The sequence below is a fragment of the Scatophagus argus genome, chromosome 8, assembly GCF_020382885.2.
Source record: "Scatophagus argus isolate fScaArg1 chromosome 8, fScaArg1.pri, whole genome shotgun sequence".
Lineage (NCBI taxonomy): Eukaryota > Metazoa > Chordata > Actinopteri > Scatophagidae > Scatophagus > Scatophagus argus.
Genome location: NC_058500.1, coordinates 893,989 through 921,114, shown reverse-complemented (window position 1 = coordinate 921,114; position 27,126 = coordinate 893,989). Strand labels below are relative to the sequence as shown.

Genomic DNA, 27,126 nt, shown 5'->3' with positions numbered 1-27,126 from the left:
ACCCAGCACAGACCTGTAATAATATAAATGAGAATTCAAGTTAGAGTATGTTATTAAATATAACACAGACACACAATGGATTTACATGGAAAACATTTGCGCAAACAGGTGTGCTGAAGACAATATGTTCACCTGTGAATCTAATGAATTGAGGAAACATTGCTATGACACAAGCGATGCGTTCAAGCAACTGCGCCCTTACATCACACACACCAGCACAAAGCTTGCACCTCCAAGCCACTGATATTTTCTACTTGTGTTGGGCGTTCAGTATGCACTCACAGTGCCACACTCTGGTGCAACAAATCAACATCAACATCAACATACCAGTCTGGGAACTTGGTACATCAGCCAGGAACTTCAGGTTAATCCTGGAATATTTGTTAATATTTTTGTTTAGACTTGGTAAAATCTTCTTAAATGACTTAAACATATTAATTATTTAATTGTAAGTCTGAGGCAAAGCAACAAAAAAACACAGGGCTACACACTCAGAAAATGTACCTGTTTTCAGTCTTCCTGATTTTCCAGTAACGTACACTCTGAAACGTTAACAGAAGTGAGACTACTTCAACACTGCTGTTTCCGATACGAGATAAACGTACATTTAAACATACTTCACCTTACAAAATGCTAAACAATGGCACCAAGAGCACATTTAAAAGCAAGCTAAACGAAACAAAATGGACGACACCTCACAGCACGCGCTGCGGCTACGCGTCGTTTTGATGAATGTTGAGTTTCGTTTTAGCTCAATTGTTTTGCAGCGGTAACTAAAAAACTGCTGGTTTAAGCGAAGGGTCAAAACGAGTTGGCCGCCATTGTCGGCTACCATGGCGCCGAGCCCTGCACGCAATACGCAGTATAATACACACAAAATACATAGAGAAATCGCGTTTACAAGAACGTAATCTCAGCAAAATAACGACTTTTTGTGAAGCTTTGGTGAAAACGAGCTAAAATACGCATTGCCCTCAGCTATTCAACTGCTCGCATTTATCAGACATGTAAAAAACACGGTGGCCGACATGTACAAACGCGCTGCATATAAGAAACAAATGCAAAAAGAAAACGCCGCATATCCAGTTATACAACGGAAGTGCTCCAAGCCTCTAGGGGCAGTGTTGAGCGTCCAGAAAGAAAAATAAAAAAGAATACGTACTCTTTCATGTAGCCTCTCTCGACTCCAATTTTCCTCCCACCAATCCACCAATAACCTTCTTCTTCTCACGTACTCATCTGCTCCACCATAGACATAATAAAGATTAAAAATATCTTAATTATGTCTATGTGTTCTGTCGTCTGTCTCTCGGATTGAAGCTCAGTACTGCCCCTAGAGGCCTGGAGCACTTCCGTAGTATAACTGGATGTGCGGCGTTTTCGTTTTGCATTTGTTTCTCTTATTTGCAGCACGTTTCTGTATTTGCAACGTTGTCCTTTTGCATCTGTTTCCTTATATGTTATATGTTATATATTATACGATTGTACTTGTCGTCCACCGTAAAAAAGGCCTCAAATCGTGCACTTTTCAAATGCATTAAATACATAAATTGCTAAAGCATTTGAGACGGGAAATATAATAAAAGCAGTGCAACAGTGAAATATGGTGCTAAATAAAAAGATAACTCACCAGGGAATCACCGCAACAGCCCCCAGTGAGGCCAATCACCGTGGAGAGAATGTGCGCATGCGCTAGAGAAAACTGCTGCTGCCGTCTTTTCGGCTGTCTTCACAGGCAACAGACGCTCCAAAATAAAAATATATCCCTTACTTCCAACAAAGTTCTTCACAGGCTGCTAAGCTCCGACCACATTTTCGGACCAAAGAATCGGACAGAAGCCACAACAGAAATGGCGGTGAAGAGGGAGCACTCGTGAAGGGGCGTGTCTTTGTGACATCACAGACGTAACTATCAAAATATATGAGTTCAAGGACACAAATTAATTAAAGTGGCTGAGTACTTTAAACTTAAAACAAAAAAATCCGTACTGATGACTCAGACAAATAGAAATGAATTAACTTTTTTAAATTTTTGACTTATTGGAAGTATTTATTTATTTTTTTTTTGTCAAGCTTTAACTGTTCGTTCTTACAGTGCACATAATCTAATCTTGTCAGTGACCAGTTCCTGTTGAAAGTTGGCTCAAAAAAAAAAAGATCCGTTTTTTCAGGGACGTGTGGTTGTGTTGGTGTTTGGTTTCACACCTTCAGGACTCAACTCAGTCCCCATACCCTCCATACACAGCCAGCATAATAAGCTCAGTGGCTCCAGCTTGTACCTGAAAACCTGCACTTGATTAGTCTTTAGCCAGTGTCATTATCACATACAACTTTTATTTCATTTTTGTGCCATTGTTGTGTGTATCAGGCTGAGGAGTTTGGTGTAGGAGAGGAAGTAAAAGAAACCAACAAACTGTACGTCAAGCACCAACAGCTATTTATTTTTCTTGGTTTTTCTTTTAACTACAATAAAAACTTTTCCACTACAAATTTTAGAAATTTCCACTACAATAAAACACACACACATCAATAGTTAACCATCCAGTATGAAAACATTTGGTTTATTAGACATTTTATTAGACATTGGGGGGGCAGCCGTGGCCTAGAGGTTGGAGGGTTTTTCCAACTGTGAGCCTGATCCCATTTAAGCAGTACTAAAGGGAATTTGACTACTCAGGTGCAGAAAAACAGTCAGAAAGTGGTGGTAGCCAACATGTTAGCAAACATCTGCATCATTGACTCATGTAAAGATGGCCGACTTGTCTTCACTTCTTCCCACTGCACAAAACGGAAGCCAAAACATCAGAGATGCGAGTGCTGCCATCTTGTTCTGGTTACATCATTTGGAGCCAGAGTCTGTGCAGTGGTGATCAGGGGGTGGAGCAGCAGTATCAACTTCCCACCCACACACCCGTCTGAGCCAATCAGCAGCAGCACTCAGCTGTAAATCATGATGTTTCAGCCCCTTTTTATAAACTGATCAGAAAAATGACAACTGGAACAAACATTAATGTGACAAGAATGACCTAAAATGACAGAAACCATCTTTGGGAAAAATTTACTTGACATGTACTTTGAGTTTTTAGTTTGGCTCATGTCCCATGTCCTGACATGGAGGGGGTGGGGCTTATGAGCTGTTCAGGAACCATCCACCAGGGGGTGAGCAAAATGTTTGTGCCTCACTTTGGGGAGCTCTCATGTCAGTCGTCCACATCCAGCAGACACAGATCTATATTACGATCCCACAGAAGTCCTGTTTGTTTTCAGAAACTGGCTGAAGTCTACAGTAGAGCCACATACTTAGTGACTATGAAAAACTTTGACGCAGTCATTTGAGTTAATGTTAATAAGCAATAACATCAATTAACGCAGTATTAATATAATGTAACATATATAAACGTGTGTTACCCAGCCAGTCAGTACTGTGCAGCAGCAAGTTCAGCTTTAAGTAGCTTCACAAAACCCTACACTAGACTCAACTGAACCCAACTTGTTCTGTTCACACCAGTTCACTGTAACGCAACACAAACACATTGGACACGAAGGCACAGCACAGATCAAACATAAGGAACACCACACGAGCACCGGCAACACTCTGACGGCGTTTGAAGACGCAGCAGAGCTTCACTCAGCGATCTGCAGAAACAAACAGCTGATTAGAAACAACACACCATCGCCCTGCTCAGGTCAGTGCTAACTGTCGGTGTGCGACTCACTATGGCCACTTTGCTGCTCTGCTCGCGGGCTCGAATCCGCAGCTTGTTGACGGTCGTCTCAGCCATGTCAGCTCTCTCCTCAGCGTCATCCAGCTCGTGTTGAACTTTCCTGAAACGTGCTGCATTGCAGCTCACCTGCTCCTCCTGGTGGACACACAGGGGAATGACAGTAGTTATTTAACTTCTTTGAACAGTTGTGAATATGACATTGACATATGGCCACCTTTTTACTTTCTTTTGTTGAACCAAGTTGAACTCCATTTACAGCAGTCACAGATCAGCATGAACATGAATCAGATCAGTTCATTTCACTGTTAGATCAATTCTATAGCTTTAAAACCTAAACTCCGCCATGACTGTGACCTGTTCTCTTTAAGGTAATAGGATGATAACTTACTGCATTCTCAGCTTGTCTCTTGTAGCTCTTAACTTTGGTCTGAAGCTTATCAATCAGCTCCTGCATCCTCATCAGAGTCTTCCTGTCCTCCTCCGACTGCAGGAAGAGAACCAATGAAAAACATGGTGGACGATCACAGAACATGATGAGCTGGACGATGTGAGGGTAACCAGACCTGGTACATCAGCTCTTTGCATCTCCTCTCGTAGCGACGGACTCCTTTCTGATACTCCTCGCTTCTCTTATGCTCCACCATCAGCTCGGTCTGCAGCCCCCTCACCTGCACAAACACACAGCGGAGCTCCCGTCTCATCCACTTGTCAGGCCTTTTTCCTTAGTTTACTTTTCTCTCTGTACTCACTCTCGTTTCCAGTTTATGAAGTTGTTTCTTTCCTCCCCTCAGCGCCACCTGCTCCGCCTCGTCCATTTTGACCTGCAGCTCTTTGGAAACAAACCGACGCTGTTAACATCAGCCTGCAGCAGCACAGGAACAGCAGGAGATTAACCCTCATCATAGCATACCTTTCACCGTGGACACCATGTTCTTCTTCATTCTCTCCAACATACTGCTGCTGTCCTGCTCCTTCTTCAGCTCCTCGGCCATCAGAGCCGCCTGACGAAACACATGCATGGACAGCAGTTCAGTCGTTGTGCTTTCAAAAACAAGCAGCTGAAAGAAAACCTCAGGGTCAGTTTTGGATTGGACAGAAATCAGAGGTCAGAGGTCAGGACTGACATCAGTGATGGCTTTCTTGGCCTTCTCTTCGGCGCTGTGACTCTCCAGCATGGCCTCCTCCACCTCTCCCGTCAGCACAGACAGATCCGCCTCCAGCTTCCTCTTACTGCTCACCAGGCCTGCGTTCTGAAACACAGTCAGAACAACAACACATCAAGCACTGAAGGGGGGTCAGCATTCAGTGAGTCGGTCTGTCTGACCATCAGTGTGTGTGTGTGTGTGTGTGCGTGTTGTTGTGTTTGTTTGTACCTGTGTGGTGAGCAAGTTTACTTTCTCTGCCACTTCCACCAGCTCATGTTCGGCCATCTTGCGGGCGCGGTCGGTTTGTTCCAGGATCTCCCGTAGCTCCTCCTCCTCCACTGTCATCAATGAAAAACGTCGCTCCAGCAGGACGATCTGTTCCTTGAGCTGATTGTTCAGCTGGACTTTGTCTTCCAGGTCCACCTGTTGCTCCTTAACCTGCACAGCACAGTGAGAATCGACACTGTGTCGTATGGAGAAGAAAGAAAAAGGAGCAGGACAAAAGACAGAACACACGACAATGCTGGTCCATGGGAGGTATGATTTTTCTTTCCTTTCTGTCATTTAGTTTATCAACTTTAATAAATGAGTGAATGCTACGACTATGAGTATTGGTGACCTTCACTATTTTCAGACAAATGTGATTCCTCCTTTCCACTCTGATATTTTGGTGTTTGATCGTCTTGATATCTTGAATGAAAGTGATTCAGGTGAGTCTACCTGTGACTGCAGGTGTCTGATCATCCTCTGGCTCTCGGCTGCCTGTCTGTTTGCGTGTCCCAGGTGAATCTCCATCTCATTCAGGTCAGATTCCATCTTCTTCCTCAGACGAACGGCCTCGCTGCGACTGCGGACCTCAGCCTCCAAGCTGGCCTGCATGGTCTCCAGAGAGCGCTGGTAGCTCCGCCTGGTGGACAGCACTGGTATTAGTACCTGAACTACTACTCGAATTTGGTACCTGATGTTGTAAGGTTTTTCAATGGTCAGTTGGTAGGTTTTTGGGGTTTTTTAGATTTGTATTCTGGCATTATACAGGCTGCCATTCTTCTGCTACATCGTATCTATAATTTTTCACACGATACTATCACATTCCGTAAGTTCAGTAAGTGAATTAGTATATTTGGGACCTGAGATTGTCGATCTCCTCATCTTTCTCTGCAATCTTGCGTTCGATCTCAGTCCTTAGCTGCTGCAACTCCATCTGAAATCTCAAGGTCTTGGTCTCCTCATGCTCCAGAGTACCCTGGTTGGTAGACATTTGGAAGGTACATTCGTTCAGCAAACAGTTCAGCTGGTAGACCTACTTGCTGTAGATACCCGTCAACTCTGTTACCTCTGCTTCCTCTAGAGCTGTTTTGATATCACTCTTCTCCACATTGAGGAGCTTTTTCGTTCTCTCCAGCTCGTGGATGGTCTTCCCTCCCTGGCTGATCTGATCTGTCAGGTCCAGTATCTCCTCTGGAATCAAACACAATTTGCCAGTCAATCGCAGGATTAACATCTGTCCATAACAGTGAAAATAAATAAAAAACAAAACAAAACAATTTATCTATGTTTCTAAGTGACTCTAAACGAAGATGTAAGACAGAGCACCTTGCAGGTTCTTGTTTTCTCGCTTAACTGTCTCCAGATGGTCCAGAGCTTCTTCGTAGCAGTTCTTCAGTTTGAAGAGCTCAGTGCTCAGACTGCGGGACTCTTTCTGCGATGCCTCCAGTTCTGTCTGGCTTTCCTCAAACTTCAGCTTCCAGTCGCTCAACAGCTGCATTAAACAAGACAAAGCACATACCATCACATGGAGTTGTCACCGAACGTATCTTACAGCCACCTTCTAGTCTACAGGTGGTGAGTGTTGTAGTTCATTTTGGCTGGTGTTGCTGACCTTGTCAAAGTTGCGTTGCCTCTTGTCCAGAGCCAGAGCAGCAGCGTTGGATCGTTCCAGTTCAATCACCAGGTCTTCGATCTCTGTCTGTAGACCGTGTTTAGATTTCTCCAGTGAGGAGCATTTGGCCTGAGACGCCTCCACGGCCTCCTGAACAGTCTGCACTTTGACCACCAGCTTCTTCCTACAAACAAGCACCAGACAAACAATGGCTTTTTAAGACAGAACAAAACTCATCAAAGAATTAGCCTGAAGCTCAAAGGTCACAGTTCAACTGTTAGACAGCTGGTAAAGACAGTTTTAGAGCCTTACCAGTAGTGAAACTAAAAATGTCCTGAGGGTGGTGCTAGAGGAAAAGTCATAGTGTCATTAAAGTCTAAAGAATTTATCCCCTGAAAAGCCTGAAGGTGGCACTAGGAAAAAGGCAGATTCGGCCATAGCTAGTCAGCTACTCAACCTCAGCTCCACGAGTTGGTTGGAAACCAGTGCAATCTGTCGCTCCACAAAATAACATCACGGTAAATAACATAAATAACAAATGATATGCTGTGAAGCAGTGCAACAGAGGGCTAAACCAAAGGCCGTTTTGAGTGTCTTACTTTGCGTCTTCCAGCTCCTCTATTCTCAGCACAGCATCAGTCTCGTACTTGGCTCTCCACTCGACCACCTGGCTGTTGGCTTTGGACAGCGCCCTCTGCAGTTCAGCCTTGGCCTCCTGCTCCTCCTCAAGCTGCTCTCTGAGCAGGCTGCAGTCATGTCGAGACGCCTGCACCGCATGGGCCAGTGCTACACGAGCCTGAAACACACACACGCGTTCACTTCTAAGCACATCCCTGATGCTTCAGTCCACAGTGAGGACAAACAAAGGTTCATTATTGGAATGATGGGTCAGAGTTTTGACGATTCAGTGTTACTTTGCTCTCCTCCTCCAGCTGCCTCTTCAGATCTTCATAGTTTTGACAAACACCCGCCTTGGAGCGCTGGAGCTGACCAATCATAGTGTCCCGCTCCTCCAGACGCCGGCTGTACTCAGCTAGAAGAACAGCATGCAGAGACGTCTTCCGTCATTTGGTCTTTCAGAAACCCAATTTAAGTTTGGAAGACTCAATCATGTGTTTATAAAATGAGAATTATATTTATGATACATTCGTTACTCTCTTGCAGTACAGGCTAGAACACTGCTGTGCACATCATACATAGGCGCTGGATATCAAATATGTATTATTTATCATTATTATTATTATTATGCACATGTATGTTGTACCAGTCTCTGTGAGTGCTCGTGCTTTCTGAGCAGAAACTTCATTTAGTTGTCTCTGCAGCTCCTCGGCTCTGCCCCTGGTTTCATTCAGCTGGTCTTCATAAACCCTGCACATCTTCTCTACAGCTGCCTGCACACACACACACACACACACACACACAAGCAGCCAGGTGACCTGGTCAGTCGATGGTTAAGAGGCTGTAATATCCTGATTCTTACTCTCTACTATGAGTTAAAAACACTGGATCCTACATTTCCCATCATGTCAGTCAGTGTCTTTCCTGAAACCCTCCTGTCTGGTGAACACAGATGTTTTTTTCACAGCCTGAGTATTACTAATCATGATGGGTAGGCTGACATTGATAAAACCTGTGCAGTGCTCCTTTAATCTTCTATTTAAGGTGGACTACCTTGGCCCTGGACAGCTGCTCCACGTTAGCAGCCAAGTCGTCAGCCTCCAGCCGGATCTCGGCCTTCTCCTTGTCCAGTTTCTGCTTAGCTCTCTGCAGAGCGTCGATCTGCTCGCTGAGCTCTGCCACTGTGTCCAAGTGCTTCTTTCTCAGAGTGGCGGCCATAGCCTCGTGGTGGAGCCCCGCCTCCTCCAGCTCCCGTCTCAGCTTCAGGAAGTCTGCCTCCCTCTTCCTGCTTGACATGAGGTTAGATGCACTTTGAAGTCGTAGGGTTTATGTATGCATAAAGAACACAGATAGGATTTAGAGGTTCAGCTGAATAAACACTGGAGTGGTCAAGTTAATTAGCAGTAAACAGTCCAGCTGAAGTGGAGCTCTGCAGGCATTTGGTTGTTGAGATACTTTAATCTGAAGCAACAATATTGAACCTGCTGGTGGGGCTAGAGGATAAGCATCAGCTAATGGAGCAGAACTGTGGATGATGACCTGTTGAGAGCGATCTGAGCAGCAGAGGCTCCTCCTGCCTCCTCCAGTTTCTCTCCAAGGTCCTCCAGCTCTCTGGCAACGTCGTTCCTCTGGCGTTCAGCTTTGGAGCGCCAGGCTCGCTCTGCCTCCAGCGCCTCCTCCAGCTCCTCAATGCGAGTCTGAGGGATCAAAACTCAGCAGTGAGGAAGGAGCAGATGAGGCAGCTCAGTGAGGTCTAGTCTGGATCAGTCTGACTAACCTGATGCTCTTTCAATTTCTTCTGAAGCTGAGCAACCAAACTCTGTTCGTCCTCCATTTTAGATTGAAGCTGACCCAACTCAAAGTCTTTTCTGTAGAGAGGGATGGAGAGAGAGAGAGAGAGAGAGAGAGAGGCAGACAGAAAGGAACAGAATCAGAGTCGGAGCGTGAACAAAATATTTATTATTCACTGAGTGGTTTTGTGACCGACTTGAGTTTATTTCTTGTAGAGAAATTGTCTTCTCAGGCAGGTAGCGATATGACCACTGATTAAATAAAAGTTAAAAAACTATGAGCTCCAGATATGTTTTCCTACTTTTTCAGTCTCTCCTCCAGCTCCTCTTTCTGCTGTTCCAGGTCCCTCACTGAGTCCATGGATAGCTTCAGATCCCCCTCCAGCTTCCTTTTGGTTCGTTCCAGATCCATCCGCACTTTCTTCTCCTGGGCCAAGGAACTTTCCACCTGCAGAGAAGAGGGGGGCAGGCTGTGAGGAACCAGAGACAAACTCACAAAGCAGGGTACTTCAATATTTTAATGTACCAAGATCAAAGAAGACACTTTATTTGGGGTTTTAACTTAATTTGCTTTGTATCGGTAAAGTATCTGGAGTTGTGGATTTTGTGTTATTTCAGCAGGTCAGTGGGTTATTTATGTGGTGTTTGAGGTTCTTTACTCATGTACATAGTTCCATAGGTCATTGAGAAAATTTTAGGGGCCTCCTGGTTCTAGTGATCATTTAGGAGGTTCTAATGGTCGCTGCTTGGACTCTAGAGTTCCCTTTAGATGGTTCTTGTGATCAGCGAGATGGTTTTAAAGGTCCCTTAGGACATTTGGGGGTCCTTCAAGTGCATCAAGTGCTTAGTAAATAGGTTAGAAAGGTTCTTCAGATGCTTCTTATGGTGAATGAAGTTCTACAGTTCATTTCTTGAAAGTGGTTCTGGTGGTCCTTCAGGATGCTGGTCTTAGGAAGATTTTAGTTATGCAACTGATGACCTATGGGAGATTTTTGAGTGACTTGTTAGAAAGCCCTTTCTACCACCTTCATCGAAACGCTAAATGTAGGAATATCATCAGGTTGCTGCTCATCCCTCAAGAATCAACAAGTGCAGAAACTGGTTTCCATGGTGGAAAAACACCTTCCTAACGCACTTATTTTGGAGTTTCCTTTCATTTATCATGAAGGTAGAAGACAGGAAGAAATGTTGGCGGACTAACAAGACAAGACAAGTTTGGCATAATCACAGTTCTTCCTGTCCACTGTGTGGACAGACTGTTTGATTTTCTGAATATTTCTACTTACATTGTCCACTTGCTGCTCCAGTCGGGCTTTTGTCTTGGCCAGCATGTTAACCTTGTCTTCCTGTGCCTGAAGGTCATTCAGAACCTGTTGGTGAGCTTCCTGCAGGGCGGCTTTCTCTCTGTTCAGAGACGCTATGGTTTCGTCCAGGACACACATCTCCTGAGACAGGTTCTTCACCTGGACAGGAAGTAAAATAACGTTTAAACTCATCAGTTCCACCCATCACCAGTGAAAGAAGGAACCCTGCAGTGAGACCTGCTTTTTCATTAACACACCTTGTTCTCCACTCCATGTCTCTCTTTCTCCACTTTAGCCAGAGTCATCTCCAGGTCATCCACATCTCTCTTCAGTGAGGCCACCTCATCTTCCAGCTGACGTTTCTTGGACATCAGCTTGGCACTCACTTCCTCCTCGTCCTCCAGACGCTCCTGCATATCCTTCAGCCTCGACTCCTGAGCAATTTTGGACTGAATCAGCTGGTTGCAGCGGTCCTCTGCGTCCGTCAGGTTGTCCTGCTCCTGCATTATTGAAATGGGAAAAAAGTTTCAGAGGCATCAAAGAAAAAAATAATTTTACTGGAAATTAGTTGATGATGTCAAATGATGTCAAAGTTTTTACAATGAGGCTTTCCAGTTCGAAATAAATGAAACTAGGTTTATTACAGATCAGTTTGTCTCATACAAATCTCTTAATGACAGCACCACTAGTAATCACACTTTTGAAGATCTCAGATGTTACATTTTGATTAACGGCAGGTGAGACTTACAGCTTGAAGCTGCAGAGCCAGGTCATTTTTCTCCTGAACCAAAACCACCTGCCGCTCCTCCGCCTCACGACGCTTTACCTCTGACCTGTCGGAGAAAAACAGCAAACCAAGGTGACAGAGAAGCTCATCTGAAGCTTATTTTTCCTAGTAAACTCAGATCTAAATGTGTAAATAATAATGCAAATAGCCAGTCAGACTTGAAGACCGATGGGTGGACAGACCTGTCAAAGGCTTCTTTTAATTTCTTGAAATCTTCATTGAGAGCAGCCAGCTCTTTCTCCACCTGGGCACTCCTGAGCAGGGGGCGGAGCTTATAGAACAACATCATCCAGGGCCAAGTCCTCACGGAGAAGAAAGCTCTGAGGTTGAACTGGATCACCATTACAGCATCCCTGAGAGGGACAGATGAAGACCACAACGTCATTCTAAAAACTGATCAGAACCCAGATGACATTTCGACAGTTTTCCTTCGGTCTCCTTCTTTCTAGCACATTCAGCCAAGCAGCCATTCAACAGAACTGCACATGGTGGTTGTCATGTTGACCTTTGCAGCATCATCTTCTGTCGTTCCATCCTCATCAGCTTCCCTCTGGCCATGGCCTGAACGATAGTGAGGATCTGAGACAGACGGGAGTCCCTCATGTCCTCCAGCTGACCCAACAGACCCGCCTTAAAAAACACCTGAGAGGAGGACGTTCAAACAGAAGTGTCAGCAGCAGTTATCTGAACTTTAAAGTCAACATATAATCGCTCTGTGTCTTCACACCCTGGTAGCCTGCCTTATTCACAGAATTTGTACCTTAGTGTGACCAAACTTGTACTGGGTGTGGTCTATGTCCAGAGAGCCCAGCAGCTTCTCCACAGCTTTCCTGCTGTCCACAAACGAGTCCTCTGGAATCGCAGTCGGATTCAAGATGCGATAACTGAGGAGGTAAAGTGATCGTGTATTACTGAAGAGTGCTGGATTGGAAAATTCCATGCTGTGAAACAGTGAAACATGAAACGTGAACATGTGTTTCTGTGCTTGTTTCAGTTTGGGACTGACCGTTGTTTAAACTCAGCATACAGGATACGATTTGGAAAGCCCTTCCTGCAAATCCTGATCCCCTCAAGGACGCCATTACACCTCAACTGATGAAGGACCAGGAAGGGATCCATCACACCTGCAAAACACACAGCAACACTTCATCATTCTCTGGATTCAGCTTCATCGATGTGAAACTTTGCTGCTTTTCTTTGTCTAATGTGATTTTGAAGTGATGTGCTTTGCACTGCTGCCGGCAGTTCTTCGGTTACCTGGATTCTTGGACTCATTGGGGATGATGCAGCGGACAAAGTGAGGCTGAGTGCTGCGGAGGTTCGCCATCAGCTTGTTCAGATTCTCCTGTATTTAAACAGAAAAACAGATCAGGAGTTGGTGACCAACCATGTCGTCTCAGTCGATTACAGCCAGTCAAGGTGCTTGCTGACTTCATAATAGCACATGCTTGTGTCTTAATGACAAAGATGGCAACAAGCACGAATATCACTGCTCTTGGTCCCGTAGCATCTGTCAGAATGACAGATATGAATAGTCAAACTCACCTTGTGTAACTGTGAAACTGTCTGGAAGGATGCTGCTTTCCTCTTCCTGAGTTTGGTTTCGGCCTTTGGATCACTGGCTGAAACAGCAGCACAAACTGAATTACCACTTTACAATACTAATGGAATTTCGGCATTTGAGGTCCTTTCTGTTGTCACACTTTAAGTTTCCCAGCATATTGTTTGTGCAGTTACCCATCTCAGAGCTGATGTAGTTCTCAAATAGTCCAGCCATTAGTTTGTTGGAGGATTTCTGGAACAGAGCCACCACCGTCTCATTCAGAGGATCTCTGTTCTTATCCAGCCAGCCAGTGATATTGTACGGCACCTGCAGTGAGATACGCACACAGAACGACTCTGATTGTGAGTTCATTTTTTGCATTCATTCCTCAGTGTGACAGCAACCTTGCACAGACGTGACTCCACACAGAGAAAAGTGTGAGTCTTCTATGGGAATCCTATCATCCTATCAAAGCCACCACGCCACTCGATTTGTCTCCAAGTCCATGTTGTGATGTTCATATTACTGCCCCCAAAAGATTGCCTAATTTAACTGACGGTTGTAGCTGACTTTGTCACGGAAATACATCAACTGTGACATTTTTCATCTCATGACTGGTATTTGTGATTGGGAACCAGCTGCTAAATCACCTGAACTAAATGAGTGGACATGAGCGACTACAGCAAAAGAACAACACTGGTACCCACCACTCCAGCATAGTGAACCACCTCAAAGTGCGTCTCATATTTGCGCTTCTTGTCCGGCCGCGGCCGCTGGAAGTTGGGCGACTTCCCCAGATGGTTGTCATAGAGTTTGGTTTTAAAGCTGTGGTCCGTGGCTTTGGGGAACATACACTCCTCCTCCATGATGGACAGAATACCCATGGGCTGAAAATCCAAAATTCATCAATATGTTGTATTATTATTATTATTATTATTATTCTCTGTCATGGACAACATTGTATTTTTGACTATGCAAAGCTAATATCACATTGATGAACACTTTTGAATTATCTTTAACTCCATGACACTAAGAGACAAACTCCTCCGGACAACCACCATCACATGACTGTGTGATGTGAATCACACAAGCACAAACACGCATACCTTCTCTATGAGGTCTATACAGGCCTGCAAGTCCAAACCGAAGTCTATGAAGGTCCACTCTATCCCCTCGGTCTTGTACTCCTCCTGCTCCAGGATGAACATATGGTGGTTGAAATACTGCTGCAGCTTCTCGTTGGTGAAGTTGATACACAGCTGCTCAAAGTTATTGAACTACAGGAAGAGAGAAAACACGTTTGTAGTTGAGTATCAGGCAGGACAATAGCCAAGATTGTAGAAGTAGTCAAGTGTTGGATGGAACTCATGCAACACCTCTACAGCATCTAACTCCTGTTACTGTCCGCTTCTGGGCGGTCATAAGAAGGAGAGTAGATTTAGGGCAGGCAGTGAACTTTGGAGCAGCTTTCACCAAGTGCGACTCGGGTTCTCTTGGTTAGTACCAAAGAACTGCTGAAAAGAGCTGGATGGCTTGTGAACGTAACGTTGCTAACTACTATACTAACATGAATTCGTGGGAAGCTAACTGCTAACCAGGGCGAAAGTTAATCCCTGGGAAGGTCACAAAAACCAACTGCTGAGTTACTTTCACAGATCGGGATGGAAATCGGTTTCGTCTCGGTGTAGGCCTATCTAGTACAGAGGAAGGCGGGCAGATGGAAACTTGAAGCCCGTATTTCTCCATCAAAGGAGAAAAACACAAGAAGTCCATCTGATTTACATGGTGTATCTTAAACGACTTAGTCCTCCATCCGTCCTGTGGTCGGCTGGGTTTAGTTGAAACTTTTGGATCTCGAAACGATGATGACTATCCCTCCTTTTTACCTCAAAGATCTCAAAGCCGGCGATGTCAAGGACGCCAATGAAGTACTGGCGAGGCAGAGAGGTGGATAAGGATGAGTTGATGCGACCCACCAACCACTTAAACATGCGGTCATACGTGGCTTTGGCCAGGGCTGCCACTGCGTAGTTGACCTGCACACAAACATTCAGGAGCCAGTCAGGTTCTTCAACAGCAAATACACATTCATGTTCACGTTCAGATGTGAGAGAAACAAAAGACCACTGACCGACTGACCGACTGACTGATCGGTTACCTGTTCTACAGTCTGTCCTTTGACGATGAACTCGTTTCCGACTTTGACGCGGGGGTGCAGCAGTCCTTTCAGCAGGTCAGCAGAGCTGATGCCCATCAAATATGCTGCCTTGTCCACACCTCAACACACACACACAACACAAACATCATCCACGTATTAGTTTGATTTCACATATTTATTTCATTATTCTGTTCTGTTAGTTTGTGATCTAATCTATATTGAATGTTTTTCTTTAAATATGTTATGTTGACTCGAATTGCCTCTGCGTTTGAAATGTGCTGCGGAAATAAATCTGCCCTGCCTTTCTTAGAAGCTTTGTCCAAGCTTCCACGGCACAAAACCAAACACGGCTAAGCAGAAGTCTAAATGATGAGGTGTTCAGATCAAGTTCAACCCATACTCTCTGTGCCGTTGGCCTCGGCCTGCTCCTCCCTCTGCTTCTTCTTGAACTTCATGTTACCAAAGTGCATAATGGCTCCGACGATCTTATAGCAGCCGTACTTCTCCTCTGGAGTGAAGCCCAGTGTGTCCATGGCATGCTGCACACACGTGAACGGGTTATAGTTCAGAAAGCTTCAGAGCACAGTGTGTGTGTTCTTTGGGGGGTGAGGAGTGTGCCTCTTACATCAGTGAGCTTCAGCTCCTCTCCGTCGTTGATACTGTCGACTGTGGTTTCGCCCTGAGAGCAGAAGTGGTAGTCGTAGGGGTTGGTGGTCACCAACAGCATGTCTGCAACACACCACCTGGAGGTTACCTTCTGCTGTGCTGCTAGCTTTAAATGAGCTGACTGTGTGCTTTGTGAATGAGCCTCTGCAGAAGGTCAGAGGTGATTGGTGAACAGGTGAACAGTTCAGATGTTGTGTTTCCTGTTGCTTGTTGTACTTCACACCATATCTGACTTTAAACTTTAAACGTTAGACTGAATCCACGTTCAGAGAGCTTCAGACTGAAGCAACCGTGTAACTCAGCGTGATGATATTGTGACTGACATGTATCTGTTCATTTACATCATCAGGTGTGAGTGGGCAGGTGATGGTGGTGGGTGGAGCTACCTTGTAGTTCAGGCTTGTGATTGGACAGGATCTGGTAGTAGATGTGGTAGCTTCTCTCTCCTGGCTGCTGGAACACAACTCTGGACTTTTCTAGGAGATCTGACAGAACACACACAGACATACTCCAGTGTTCTGTAGTACTACTGCAGTGCTGCTAATACAAAAGGGTAACCGGATTATTAGGACGGAACAGAAAATAACTTTCATTTATTTTTTAAAAAACAAGCTTGACATGTGCTGATTTGAGGTGCAAAGTCTTGTTTGGTGGTAAATGTGACTCACAGATGTCGATGTCAGCAGACGCCAGCCTCCCAGTCGGCCCGAAATGAATCCTGATGAACTTGCCCTGAGACACACAAACAGGTCAGGCTCTTTGTAACGCACACACAGCACATCACCCAGCTCGGCTCGGCTCGTCGTCATGCCCGCACTGAACTCACAAAGCGAGACGAGTTGTCATTGCGGATGGTTTTGGCGTTGCCGAACGCCTCCATGGCTGGATTGGCTTCAATGATCTGGTCCTCTAAAGACCCCTGAGGAGACGGACAGAAAGAGGCTACATGGACACATGGACACACAACACAGAACCACAGCGAAGCCACGTGCTAACGGAGGGAAACGCGGAGGACACTCACCCCTTTCTTCACGTTTTCACCCAGAGCAGCGACGATGGCAAAGTACTGAATCACCCGCTTGGTGTTGACTGTTTTCCCTGCACCGGACTCACCGCTGACAGGACACACACACACACACACACACACACACACAGATTTTCAGTTGGAAAAGCTACAGTTAACTTTTAAGGAACATACTTTTTGGATTTGATGATGCATTTTCCAGCATTTGCTCAGCTCATTTATTTGGCAACATCATTCTGTTAGCAGAAACACCAGACTGACTGAACGTTAAAGCGAATAGAAATCTGACTTACGTGATCAGCATCGCCTGGTTCTCCCGATCTGCGGACAAAATGAAGACATGTAAAGGAACAGAAGAAGAAGAGTCTCTTGTTATTCCGTCGCTGGGCTGATCTGACATTCAATTCACTTTGTTTATATAACGCCAGTTCACAACAAAAGTTTTCTCATGACGGGGGGGGGGGAGAGAGCAAGGGAGAGAGGCAGAGGGGGGGGGAGAGAGAGAGAGAGAGACAGACAAGGAGAGAGAGAGGGAGGCAGAGGGGGGAGGGGCGTGAGAGAAGGAGCACACCAGCAGAGATGCGTAGCAGCAGTAATAATACCAGAAGTATTGGAACTGTAGATAATGATGATGAAGTATACAGGAGGTACTGTGGTGATTATATCAGCATTAGACATCCAGCCTGACATTAGACCGAACTTGTATACCGTATTTTAACCACTAGGTGTCGCATCGGTTCACCTACACCTGGGCAAACTGTTCCACAAAGGGCCGGTGTGGCTGCAGGTTTTCTTTCCAACCAAGCAGCAGCACACCAGACTTGACTCATTTAATCAACTGATCTCAGTCTTCAGACAGTTGATTGGTCAAACGGTGTGCTCTTGGTTGGTTGGAGCAAAAACCCGCAGCCACACCGGCCCTTTGTGCCCAGGTCTGACCCTACAGGGTTTAACGTCGGCGGTCAGACAGGTGACACAGGTGACTCACTTTGCAGTAGGTCGGTGTAGGCGTTGTCAGCGATGGCGTAGATGTGTGGCGGAGTGTCTGCCCGCCGCCGCCCCTTGTAGGCCGTTACCACGTCAGCAGAGTAGACCGGCAGCCATTTGTACGGGTTGACTGTCACGCAGAACAGACCAGAGTAGGTCTGACACACACACACACACACACACACACACACACACACACACCAGGTCAGACATGAACACTGAACCAGGTCACCATACGCCGTTCGCACTGAGATGCCGTCTGTGTGTGTGTGTCACACTAAACACTCACATAGATCATCCACATGCTGTATCTCCTCCTCAGGTTGAAGAGGACCGAAGCTTCGTTCAGGTGAGTCAGCATGGCCATGTCCTCAATCATGTCAAACTTTGGAGGGTTCATCGGCTGCAGGTCGGCTTCTTTCGCTACCAGGAACTGAAACAGACGTTTAGCTCTTTACATCCCATATAAATGTAAGATACATGAGACCTTCTGTCAGAAAGAGGAATCACAAGACTTCTGAAGACTTCAGACCATGCATTCAGTCCTCAGTCCTCAGTCCTCAGTCCTCTGTCCTGATTGAACTGAGTGCAGTAAACTGTGCAGCCAATAAAACACGTGAAAGTTCGCTGACATTAAAGATGGCTGACACGTCTCCACTTCCTCTCTCAGGTCGTCCATCGTTATGCACACTCAGTGACGCAGTCTCAGAACGCATTGTACTGCTGTTACTGAGTAGCTGAGTAACTCAGAAAGCAAATGACTGAATAATAAGCTAAGTTACTACTAATAATAACATTATAGAAACATGAAGTGAACCAACCCTTCCGTCCTTGGCCTCCACGGTGGCCTTGTCTCCGTTCACCTCTCTGATCTCCACTTCTACGTATGCTTCAGCATCATCAGGCATCCAAACCCGCTTTGTGCCTGCCAAAATGAAATCACGCCTTCTATAGTCAGTACTCAGTACGCAGTGCGTGTACACACGTATACAGTATGTGAGAAAACTAACATACAAATACCTCATTTAAAGGTTCTTTGGGGCTTCCTTTGCATATTTTTTGCTGGTCTTAATAATGCAGATACTGACGTGATGTTTCACAGCTTTTCCTCCACTGACATGTCAATCAAGTTAATGCATTTAATGTGACCTTCAGAAGTGATGTCAGAAATTCACACGAGAACCAAATATCTCTTTGTTTTCATTATCTCCATCACATATGAATGTTTACTTCTCTCTGCCAGACTCTCTGCCAGTAACATAATAATCTTCTTAATTCTTCTCAATTTCACGTCCATTTGTGTGAAAAACTAATGTCGCACAGCTGCTCGTGGTGAAACACTCAGACTCAAGAGTGAGAAAACCCAGCAAAGTGACTTTTTCTGTGCTTTTGAATTTAAATATTAAAAATGAATCCATGTAATACACTGGATTTTTCATCTAAAAGGAAATCAGCTAATATAATAAAAACGAATCTTTTGTAAACTTCTCTTACAACAAATTCAGTCTGATACAAATTAAAAAATGGAGAAAAAACAATCTGACACGTGAGGAAACCGACATCGTAAATCAAGAGAGAAGTCGGCCGATTTTCTCATCGTGCGCCTTTTTGAACCGGTGGAGTCGCCCCCTGCTGGCCCTTACAGAGAATACAGGATGAAGGCAGACTCTTGTCATGTGACGCCGTTGTTGCCACACACGTGTTCAGTTTCACAGCAGCACAACAAGCGCCACACGGTGCTGTGAACAGGATACACACCGTCGAAAGCCTGGGCCTTGGCCGCCAGCTGCTCCAGGTTGGTGAGGCGAAGGTAGCGACCGGCTTCTCCAAACTCCTTCATGTCCAGGAACCGAGACATCTGGACACAACAACATGCGTCACTCAAAGGTGCCTTCTGTACATTTCTTAGACATAAGTGAGACACTTTCTGCGCTGCTTCTCGGAGAGTCGTGAACTCGTGGACTCCTCTCCGCTCTGTTCATGGTCACGTTAAGGAGCCACGAGCTTCGCCATGTTTAACAGCATCACGCTTTGTCACAAATGAAGTCCCTGACTCAGAGACAAAATGTCCACTTTGCTGTGAGACACTCTGGAAGCAATCACAGCGTTGGTTTCCTCACACTTTCCACACTTTCCACACTCGCTTTTCTCTTCCTGTGATGTTATTTGTCGACGCTTTCACGTCGTAACCCCAACAGTTCAGAAACCAGCGAGTCTGAGGGTCACCAGGCTGAACAGATTCAGCGCGTCTGTTAGCCGTGTGAGGCTGCACTGATTCGGTCAGTCTGGAAGGCGAAACTGAAGCGACCTCCTCATGTCTGTAGCTAAAGAACTTAATCGTTACATTTCCCCACTGCAGGACGAGTAGCACTTCATCTCATATTTATCTGATAGCCTTGGTGTGTTGGTGCACAACAACAAACAGAAAACAACAAGTCAAAGAAACATAAATACAGAAACATTTATAATAACATGAAAAACATACAAATCTGTGTTTCAGATGAGCGAGCTTTATGCTCTTTATGGTGTGAGCCCACGTCTCATCGCAGTCTGACTTCCTGTCTGTGACTCACTGGTTCCCACTGAAGACATAAATCTTTAAAAACAAACAGTTTTGTGTTTGAATGAGCTGCTCTGTGGTTTTTATTTTCAGACCGCAACATCACCGGACTCCTGCGTCCTCAACGATGTCCCAGCCTGTCCCAGCCCTGCTGTCTCCGCTCAGTAAGGGCCACACGCTCACCCAAACCACACTATGATGTCAGCAAAGAGGCACGGCAGCCATTTTTACAATATATCTGGCTTGTCTCGGCACATCGCTGAGGATTTCAGACTGAGCTAGCAGCTGCCACATCAGCTCGAGAGGATCCATGAGAAATGTTCAAATCCTGCCTCACGGTGGGGCCCCCGATGACCCCGTCCAGCCAGACTGCTGACTTTGACAGCTCGACTCACCTGAGCAGTCACCTGGGAGTGACGGAGACCCTGTGCTCAGTGCAGTTTGTGATCATTTGAATAAAAATTAAAAAAAAAAGCTAAATTTAAAGTCAAATATTTAAGTGCTCAGTAAGAACTGATTTGGCCACCTCAACAAGACGGAACCTCAGCAGGTTCAGATTTGTAATATTTCATCTGCAAATGCCACAACAAAGCAGGAGACATTCAGTAAATGTGGGGCCCTCAGGGCACTTCTGTGTCCGGGGCCCCGACTGAGGTCAGTGACACCTGTCAGACTGATTCAGAAACTCAGAAACTCATTTCATTTCAGTTTCTTTTGTCCCCACTTTGACTTGTTTGTTTTGCTCTGCTGCAGTATTTTCCGTCACCATAGCAACGGCTGCTGAGGCTCGTGAAAAGCAGGACTGTACTCACTGTGGTGGGTTGGTCTGGTCTGGTCTGCTCTGGTCTGGTCTGAAGCTCTTCTGGTGGATTTGGTTGTGGTTGCAGGGTAGTTTGGGAGGATGTGAACACTATGAGTTGGCTCACAGAGCATCACTTCACTTTATAACCTCCCTGTGAAGGTCGCCACAGCATGTGACCTCAGCTGCTGCGGCTGATTGGTCGGACTGGTCTCGTTGGACGGTCATAAAAGGCCTGCCGTGGTCAGGATGGCATACCAGGACGAAGCAGAACTAAAGTGCACATCTGCCCCCTCCTCATTCCTCCGCTCTCCCTGTCTCACCTCCTGTCTTACTGCTTATCAGCTGAAATCAAACGCCGAGCTGTCTCTGTCTTCCTGTCCGTCTCTCTCTTTGCTCTCAGATTTAAACTTTAAGTCCACTTTAGCGCAACTTATTTTAGTAGCTCCGTCCGTCATTTCTGTCACTAATGACTTAAGCCCCCCTGCTTAGCTACTCTGGCTGCGCCTTTCAGTCTTTCTGTGTCCACATACTTCACATTCAGTTGTCTTTCATCCCTGTTGGAGGGTTTAGAGGATGAGGAAGAGGATGTGTTCAGTGTCCACAGAGCTCCAGCGCCAAGCCAGTGACGTGTCCAACCAACCAAACACGCTGCAGCAGACACGCACATCGCGCTGCGGTCGAGAGCCGAGCAGGTAGAGGCTCCGCTGACCTCCCAGCATCCCGTCCCCTCCACCTCTGTCTGTACGCAGCCACCAGGTGTGACGACAGGTAAAACTGAGGCGAAGACACACACATCGTGTTCCATTAAGACTGAGGGACAGGTACACACAGTCCCAACAGCTTGTCCTCTGCCGTCTCACTTCCGACCTCTGGCTGGCTGCAGGTGTCAGAGCACTCAGGACCAGGACCTCCCAGACCCCTCTGCTGTGGTGCTGATCCTGCAGCATCACAGACCTGCAGAGACACACTGGAGGTTCTTCAGTCCAGTCATGTTGGCTGAGCCCTGGCTGACCCTTCAGTGTTTAGAGGTGTTTTATAAATAAAGTTTACTCAGAGACTTAGCGCCGATACGGCTGCACATTGCTCTGTAAGCCCTCCATCCACCTGTCCATCCATCCATCCATCCATCCATCCTCCCATCACAACCAGCTGTCTCTCCCTCCGTCCCTCAGCTGTCTTGTTCTCTGATGGAAGTTAACAAATAAATGACTGGAGGACAGATTGTTCCTTTGCCAGAGATTTGACTTGTTCTTGGGAAGGACGGAGAGACCAGCTGACTGAGACTTCCTCTTGCGCTTCAGTTGCTTTTCAGATTGTGGTTTTCCATCCCTTCTTGTCCTGTGATTTTTTATCAATCAGTAAACCTGCTTTGCAAAGTGGAGTTTATTGTGTTTTTACTGCTCAGAACCCGTTTTTGGTGAACCAGGACTAAGAGGTGCCAGCAGAAACCTGTTAGTCCTGAGAAGAGAAGTAGCCAATCAGCTGTTTGCATCTGATTTAAGCACCGAGCAGAGGAGGCAGCGTCTCAGCGTGATCAGTAATTCACATCAGAGAGTTTGGATGCTGCACAGCAACACAAATCAAACAAACACACACACACACACACACACACACAGTCCAGTGTGTCTCAGAACAATGAGCCGATGCTATAAACTTATTTTAGCTAAACAACAGAGAGACGCCAAGGGAGCCCTGAACCAGAGCCCTCCATCCCTCTGCTGTCAGTCAGAGCCACACTAATGCTGCAGTCTCACACACACACACACACACACACACACACACACACACACACACACACACACACTCCCTTTCATAAATCCCTCCGATGCTCAGCTCCCGTCCTGATGTTCAGAGCAGCTAAACAGTTTGAAAGCCTTAAAACAGAGAAGCGGTGAAAACGCTGAAGTTGTCTCTGTTCCTCAGGTTCTTGAATGTGGTTCTGCTGCCTAAAACAGTTTCAAAGTGTCATGGAGTCCACGTTTAAAACATGTGCTTGTGACGGGCAGAATCAAGTCGTCTGCAGCAGACTGTGACTGGAGTAAACTGCAGTTTAAATCAAAGCTCCGGTAATGAGTACCTTTTGTGCATGTTTAGTGTGAGAGTTGGTGGTCCTGGACTGGACCACCTCCATCTCTGCAGCTCCTCTGAGCTGTTTGGGGCTCTTTTAGCTCCTGGTTTTGGTTCTGTAGCACACTTCCTGTGGGCTTTAGCCTCCGATTAAGAAGCTCTGACAACCTCCTGAGCACAACCAGCACAGACATCAGCTAGCTAACATGGCTGGATGTTTAGCAGCAAAACCAACCAACATGTTTGTCTGAGGAGCTGGTGGAGAACAAACCAGAGCTAAAAGCACACAACTCCAGAGGGGTGTTGCTCTGCTGAATGTCTTGTTACCATAGCAACTCCATAAGGTATGTTATGGTATGTTCGGGCTGTGTGTCTGTCAACATGTGCAGTTCCTCTGGCCCCTGGCGGCTAAACACGCAGCTTTTAATCCACAGCGAGTCCTCTCAGCTGCGATTGGTGACCGCATTCTGTGACATCACACTTCACAGTAAAAACGAATGCTTTGTTCCGCTGTTGGCGTCACTGTGATTGTGTCTGGGGATAGAAATGTCATTTGAAGGTATTCAGCACTTTTACCGGGTCAGTGTGGACCGAAGTCATTGTGACAGACTGAAGCTAAGTGAGCGACAGCTGCTGCAGTCTGTAACAGTGAACAGCTGGAGATGCATTCCTGTCAGGCTCCACTGCAAAGCTCTGAAATCCTACACACACACACACACACACACACACACACACACACCTATATATATTAAAACACACAGAGGCCATGGGATCACCTGTCCTAATGGAAACACGGTAGGAACCACTGAATCCATAGCTCAGATGTACATATAGATGACATGAGGTCACACACAGGCTGACAGACAGCAGGACGAGGTGAGGACAATAAACACTATTTATAGAGCGCCACGCACGCACACACACGAACGCAGAAACACACACACCCACACTCTCGGTAACCACAGCATGCGTACGTGTGCGGCTCACTGGTGTCAGTGTGTGTTTAAACAAACCAGAGTGAAGTGAAAACACACACGCTGAACACAGTTTTGTCTCGACGCAGCTGATGGTGGACAGAGTTAGTACAAACAACAAGTTTTAGTTTTTAAATGTATTTTTTTTTAATTTAATGAAGTTCAGTTTCATTTTGTTTTGTTTAATTTTAAATATACAGGAGAACAGTCACTCTACGATGACCGACTGGCCTACTACAAAGTACTATGTTGTGACCTGCTGTACTGTGACATAATATGACCTACAATATTACAGTTTAATATACTGTGAAGTACTACACCATGACCGAGTATAGCATGACTTACTTTACTATGAGCTTTATCTTCACTTACCTTTATCTTACTTAGTTTATTTTGCATGCCCTGTGTACTACTACCCGTGTGTGTGTTTGCATTTTTTTTTCTTGATGTTGTACTGCTACACCGAGGCTCTTAGGGTAACGTAATTTCAATCCTTTGCACAAAAGGCAGAGCTGACAATAAAGCTGCCTTTGATGATGTACTGTACATTTATACATTTATACACATGAAGTACAGTGTGCAGGATTCAGATTTGTGCTGTGTGGTGACGTACTACACTGCGCTCTACCGTACTGACCTGCTGTTCATTTCTCCTGTACAGGCCTTTGCTGTGGTCTCCTGTTTGCTGGCATCACATGGTTTATGGTCCACTCTGGTGCGTTTGTGTGTAACAGGAAAACTGACCTCAACGTGCGTCTCTGTTCCCTGCAGGCTGACGATCTCTTCTCTTCCTACAACCAGACTGACAGAATTCAATTCAGGACACAATAAATGTTGAGAACTTCTTTTATGACACAAATCATCTCCGGAGAAGAGCTTTCCTCGTGGAGTTCTTCCTCCTCTCCTTGCTTTGTAGGCCTCCTCAGGTCATATCCAATCCCGTCCATGGTCCTGCAAAGGGGAACGAAGCCCCAGCTGCACTTTTAAATAACACGACCACCTGACCAACAAAGCACACTCAGAACCCGCAGAATCCATTAAGAAGCGACAAGACATGCATTTAGTTCTTTATGGTAAATATTTTATTTTTTTGTTGGCGTGGTCTTCATCACACCCTCCTCTTCCTCCTCACTGTCTCCACCCACCTGTTCTCTAATAAAAGCCCAAATGCTGTTTTCAGTTCTAATCCAGTGTGTGTGCTGAGCTCGTTTCAGCGTTACAGACAAACAGGAGCTGCTCTCCTCTTAAATATGTCGCTATTCAACCACAAGATCAATCACTTTTACAATAAAAACACACAACTGGGTTCACATTCACACAGAAGAATATTAGAGATTGAATTCTGTCAGTCTCTACTTACATTACATTACTGAATTTCCCTCGGGATCAATAAAGGATCTATCTATCTATCTATCTATCTACATTTTCTTTAAAAGACCAAGGTGAGTTTGTGCTCGGGGCCTCTTTTATAAAACTGATCTCAGATTTACAGCTGAACTTAATCTGAAGATTAATTACCATGTGCTTATGTTCGATTCATAAATGCTGATTATGAGAAATCTCGTTTAAGTGGCTGCCATACATTTGTGATGTAGAAATCTCAAATCATCACCTGATTTGCTCTCATCTAAAGACAGAACACATGAGGGTTTAGTTGAGAACAGCCGAGGGGGGAAAACGGTGGAGCAAAAGACGCGACTGTGGTCTGACGTCACAAAGAAATGACCTGACGAGTGACTCCTCACACCTTTTACCTGATCCTATCACGCTGTCGCTCAGTGACCACAGCTGCAGTACCCCAACACCACCAGCAGGGGGAATGAGCGACATGCAGATCACATCACTTCAACATTAACGTCATTTAAACGAATCAGAAGTCAGTCCCATAAACGAGGCCTCTGGTTATTCTCCGAGCACGCACACATTTCACAACACGGTTTTCTAACATTTTTCATTTGTTGAAATCAAAGACTTTGAATGCACACAGAAAACTTGGATTGTTGATGAATTAAATTTGTGTTAGTGAGCGCCAATCCATCCACCTGACAGGTGTGGCATATCGACCTGCTGACTGAAACAAATTGATTAGAAGAAGTGCTCATTAACACAAACTTTAACAAATTTGGGCTCAAACGTCAAAGAAATAAACCTTCTGTCCCACATCAAGTCAGGAATCTTTTCCTTTTGTAACTAATAAAAAAAAAAAGGAAACAAAAACAAAAATGTTTTAAGCTTATATTTTTGTTGAACAGATTGGTGGTCTGCAGTCCGCCAAACAGGAAGTCTCTGATCTCTGAGTGTCAGTGACTTCCAGGCTGATCCACAAAACAACACGACGGCTATGAAGGCTGCGCCGCAAACCTCCTGCTTCACTTCGTCCACGGAAATCATTTATCAATAATCAATCAAAGATTTGGTCTGTATTGAGGGTGAGGTGAGGAACTCATCCCGACTGAGGGAGGACTCAGGACTGAACTCGCCCTGAGGTCGTCCTGAGCGGCAGCTGAGGCTCATCTAACGTGAACAAAACGTCAACCAGAAAATGTCAGCGAGCTCAGCTGCTAATGTTAGCTTCTGCTAGCACACCCAGCGTCATGAGAGGAGCCTCGAGCAACAGGAAATGACATTTCATCTGCAGGACTTTCAGCACACTTCTGCTCGGACACTAAACATTACGCTCACAGCAACAGAGTTAACGAATGAAAAGATGAACAAAGTCCACCCGTCTTCTATTTCTACACAGGAAGTTGTCTTCGCTGTGTCCATCAGTGAGACATTTTACTGCGGGTCATCTGGATGAGCCTGACGTTACAAAGTAAAAGCCTGTAGTGCGACGCAGATCAGGTTTGTTGTAGTGTTTTCCTGCAGGAGTCCATCCAGTCCAGTCCGGTGGCGAGCAGTCGCACGTCTGTCCGCCCGTCGCGCTCTACGCTTTGTAGATCTGGTGGTTTCCTCCCGCGGCGCTGGGAGGCAGCGCCGCGCTCGCTCCTGCCTGGACGTCAACAAATCCCATCCTCTGCCTCCTCTTCCTCTGCTCCGTCATCTACGGGAACACAGGAGGGCCACACCGGTTTTACACAGCAAAATCTCACAAGTA

At 45.7% G+C, this 27,126-nt stretch overlaps 2 protein-coding genes across 4 annotated transcripts in view; both read right to left on the bottom strand.

Moving 5' to 3' along the window:
- Positions 1-2,408: 2,408 nt before the first annotated feature.
- Positions 2,409-19,484, bottom strand: LOC124063169 (myosin-7-like). 2 transcript variants are annotated; one of them, XM_046396549.1, is made up of 45 exons: positions 19,385-19,484; positions 18,448-18,551; positions 17,916-18,059; positions 17,628-17,784; positions 16,933-16,960; positions 16,637-16,730; positions 16,442-16,534; positions 16,284-16,347; positions 16,002-16,100; positions 15,575-15,678; positions 15,350-15,488; positions 14,950-15,068; positions 14,678-14,827; positions 13,898-14,068; positions 13,499-13,678; positions 12,986-13,118; positions 12,794-12,870; positions 12,506-12,593; positions 12,255-12,372; positions 12,009-12,132; positions 11,754-11,890; positions 11,431-11,601; positions 11,210-11,294; positions 10,719-10,961; positions 10,444-10,620; positions 9,460-9,605; positions 9,145-9,235; positions 8,907-9,064; positions 8,421-8,652; positions 8,014-8,140; positions 7,664-7,782; positions 7,349-7,545; positions 6,750-6,933; positions 6,464-6,629; positions 6,204-6,328; positions 5,998-6,113; positions 5,591-5,777; positions 5,099-5,308; positions 4,850-4,975; positions 4,636-4,726; positions 4,475-4,554; positions 4,289-4,393; positions 4,114-4,209; positions 3,717-3,860; positions 2,409-3,636 (listed from the first exon to the last, which is right to left on the bottom strand). In XM_046396549.1, the coding sequence occupies exons 1-45, from the start codon at positions 19,482-19,484 to the stop codon at positions 3,625-3,627; spliced, it is 5,811 nt and encodes a 1,936-aa protein (XP_046252505.1). In that variant the 3' UTR covers positions 2,409-3,624. The 2 variants fall into 2 exon arrangements, with proteins under 2 accessions (XP_046252505.1, XP_046252504.1); XM_046396548.1 differs by lacking the exons at positions 17,628-17,784; positions 17,916-18,059; positions 18,448-18,551; positions 19,385-19,484 and having other exon boundaries at positions 2,410-3,636; positions 16,933-17,025.
- A 5,604-nt stretch (positions 19,485-25,088) lies between these two features.
- itpr3 (inositol 1,4,5-trisphosphate receptor, type 3) overlaps positions 25,089-27,126 on the bottom strand; it is a 46,452-nt gene continuing 44,414 nt past the window's right edge. For both annotated transcript variants that reach the window (XM_046396208.1, XM_046396209.1), the window contains exon 60: positions 25,089-27,072. In XM_046396208.1, the coding sequence (XP_046252164.1) occupies positions 26,956-27,072 (117 nt within the window). In that variant the 3' untranslated portion in view covers positions 25,089-26,955. The remainder of the gene's footprint in view (positions 27,073-27,126) is intronic.

Excerpts from the sequence above, each read along its gene's own strand:
- LOC124063169 (XM_046396549.1), bottom strand. The coding sequence starts at position 19,484 with ATGTCTCGGTTCCTGGACATGAAGGAGTTTGGAGAAGCCGGTCGCTAC. Across the intron at positions 9,236-9,459 it reads CTGGAGGAGAGACTGAAAAA|AAAAGACTTTGAGTTGGGTC; the intron begins GTAGGAAAACAT and ends CCCTCTCTACAG. Across the intron at positions 4,976-5,098 it reads TAAACTTGCTCACCACACAG|AACGCAGGCCTGGTGAGCAG; the intron begins GTACAAACAAAC and ends ACTGTGTTTCAG.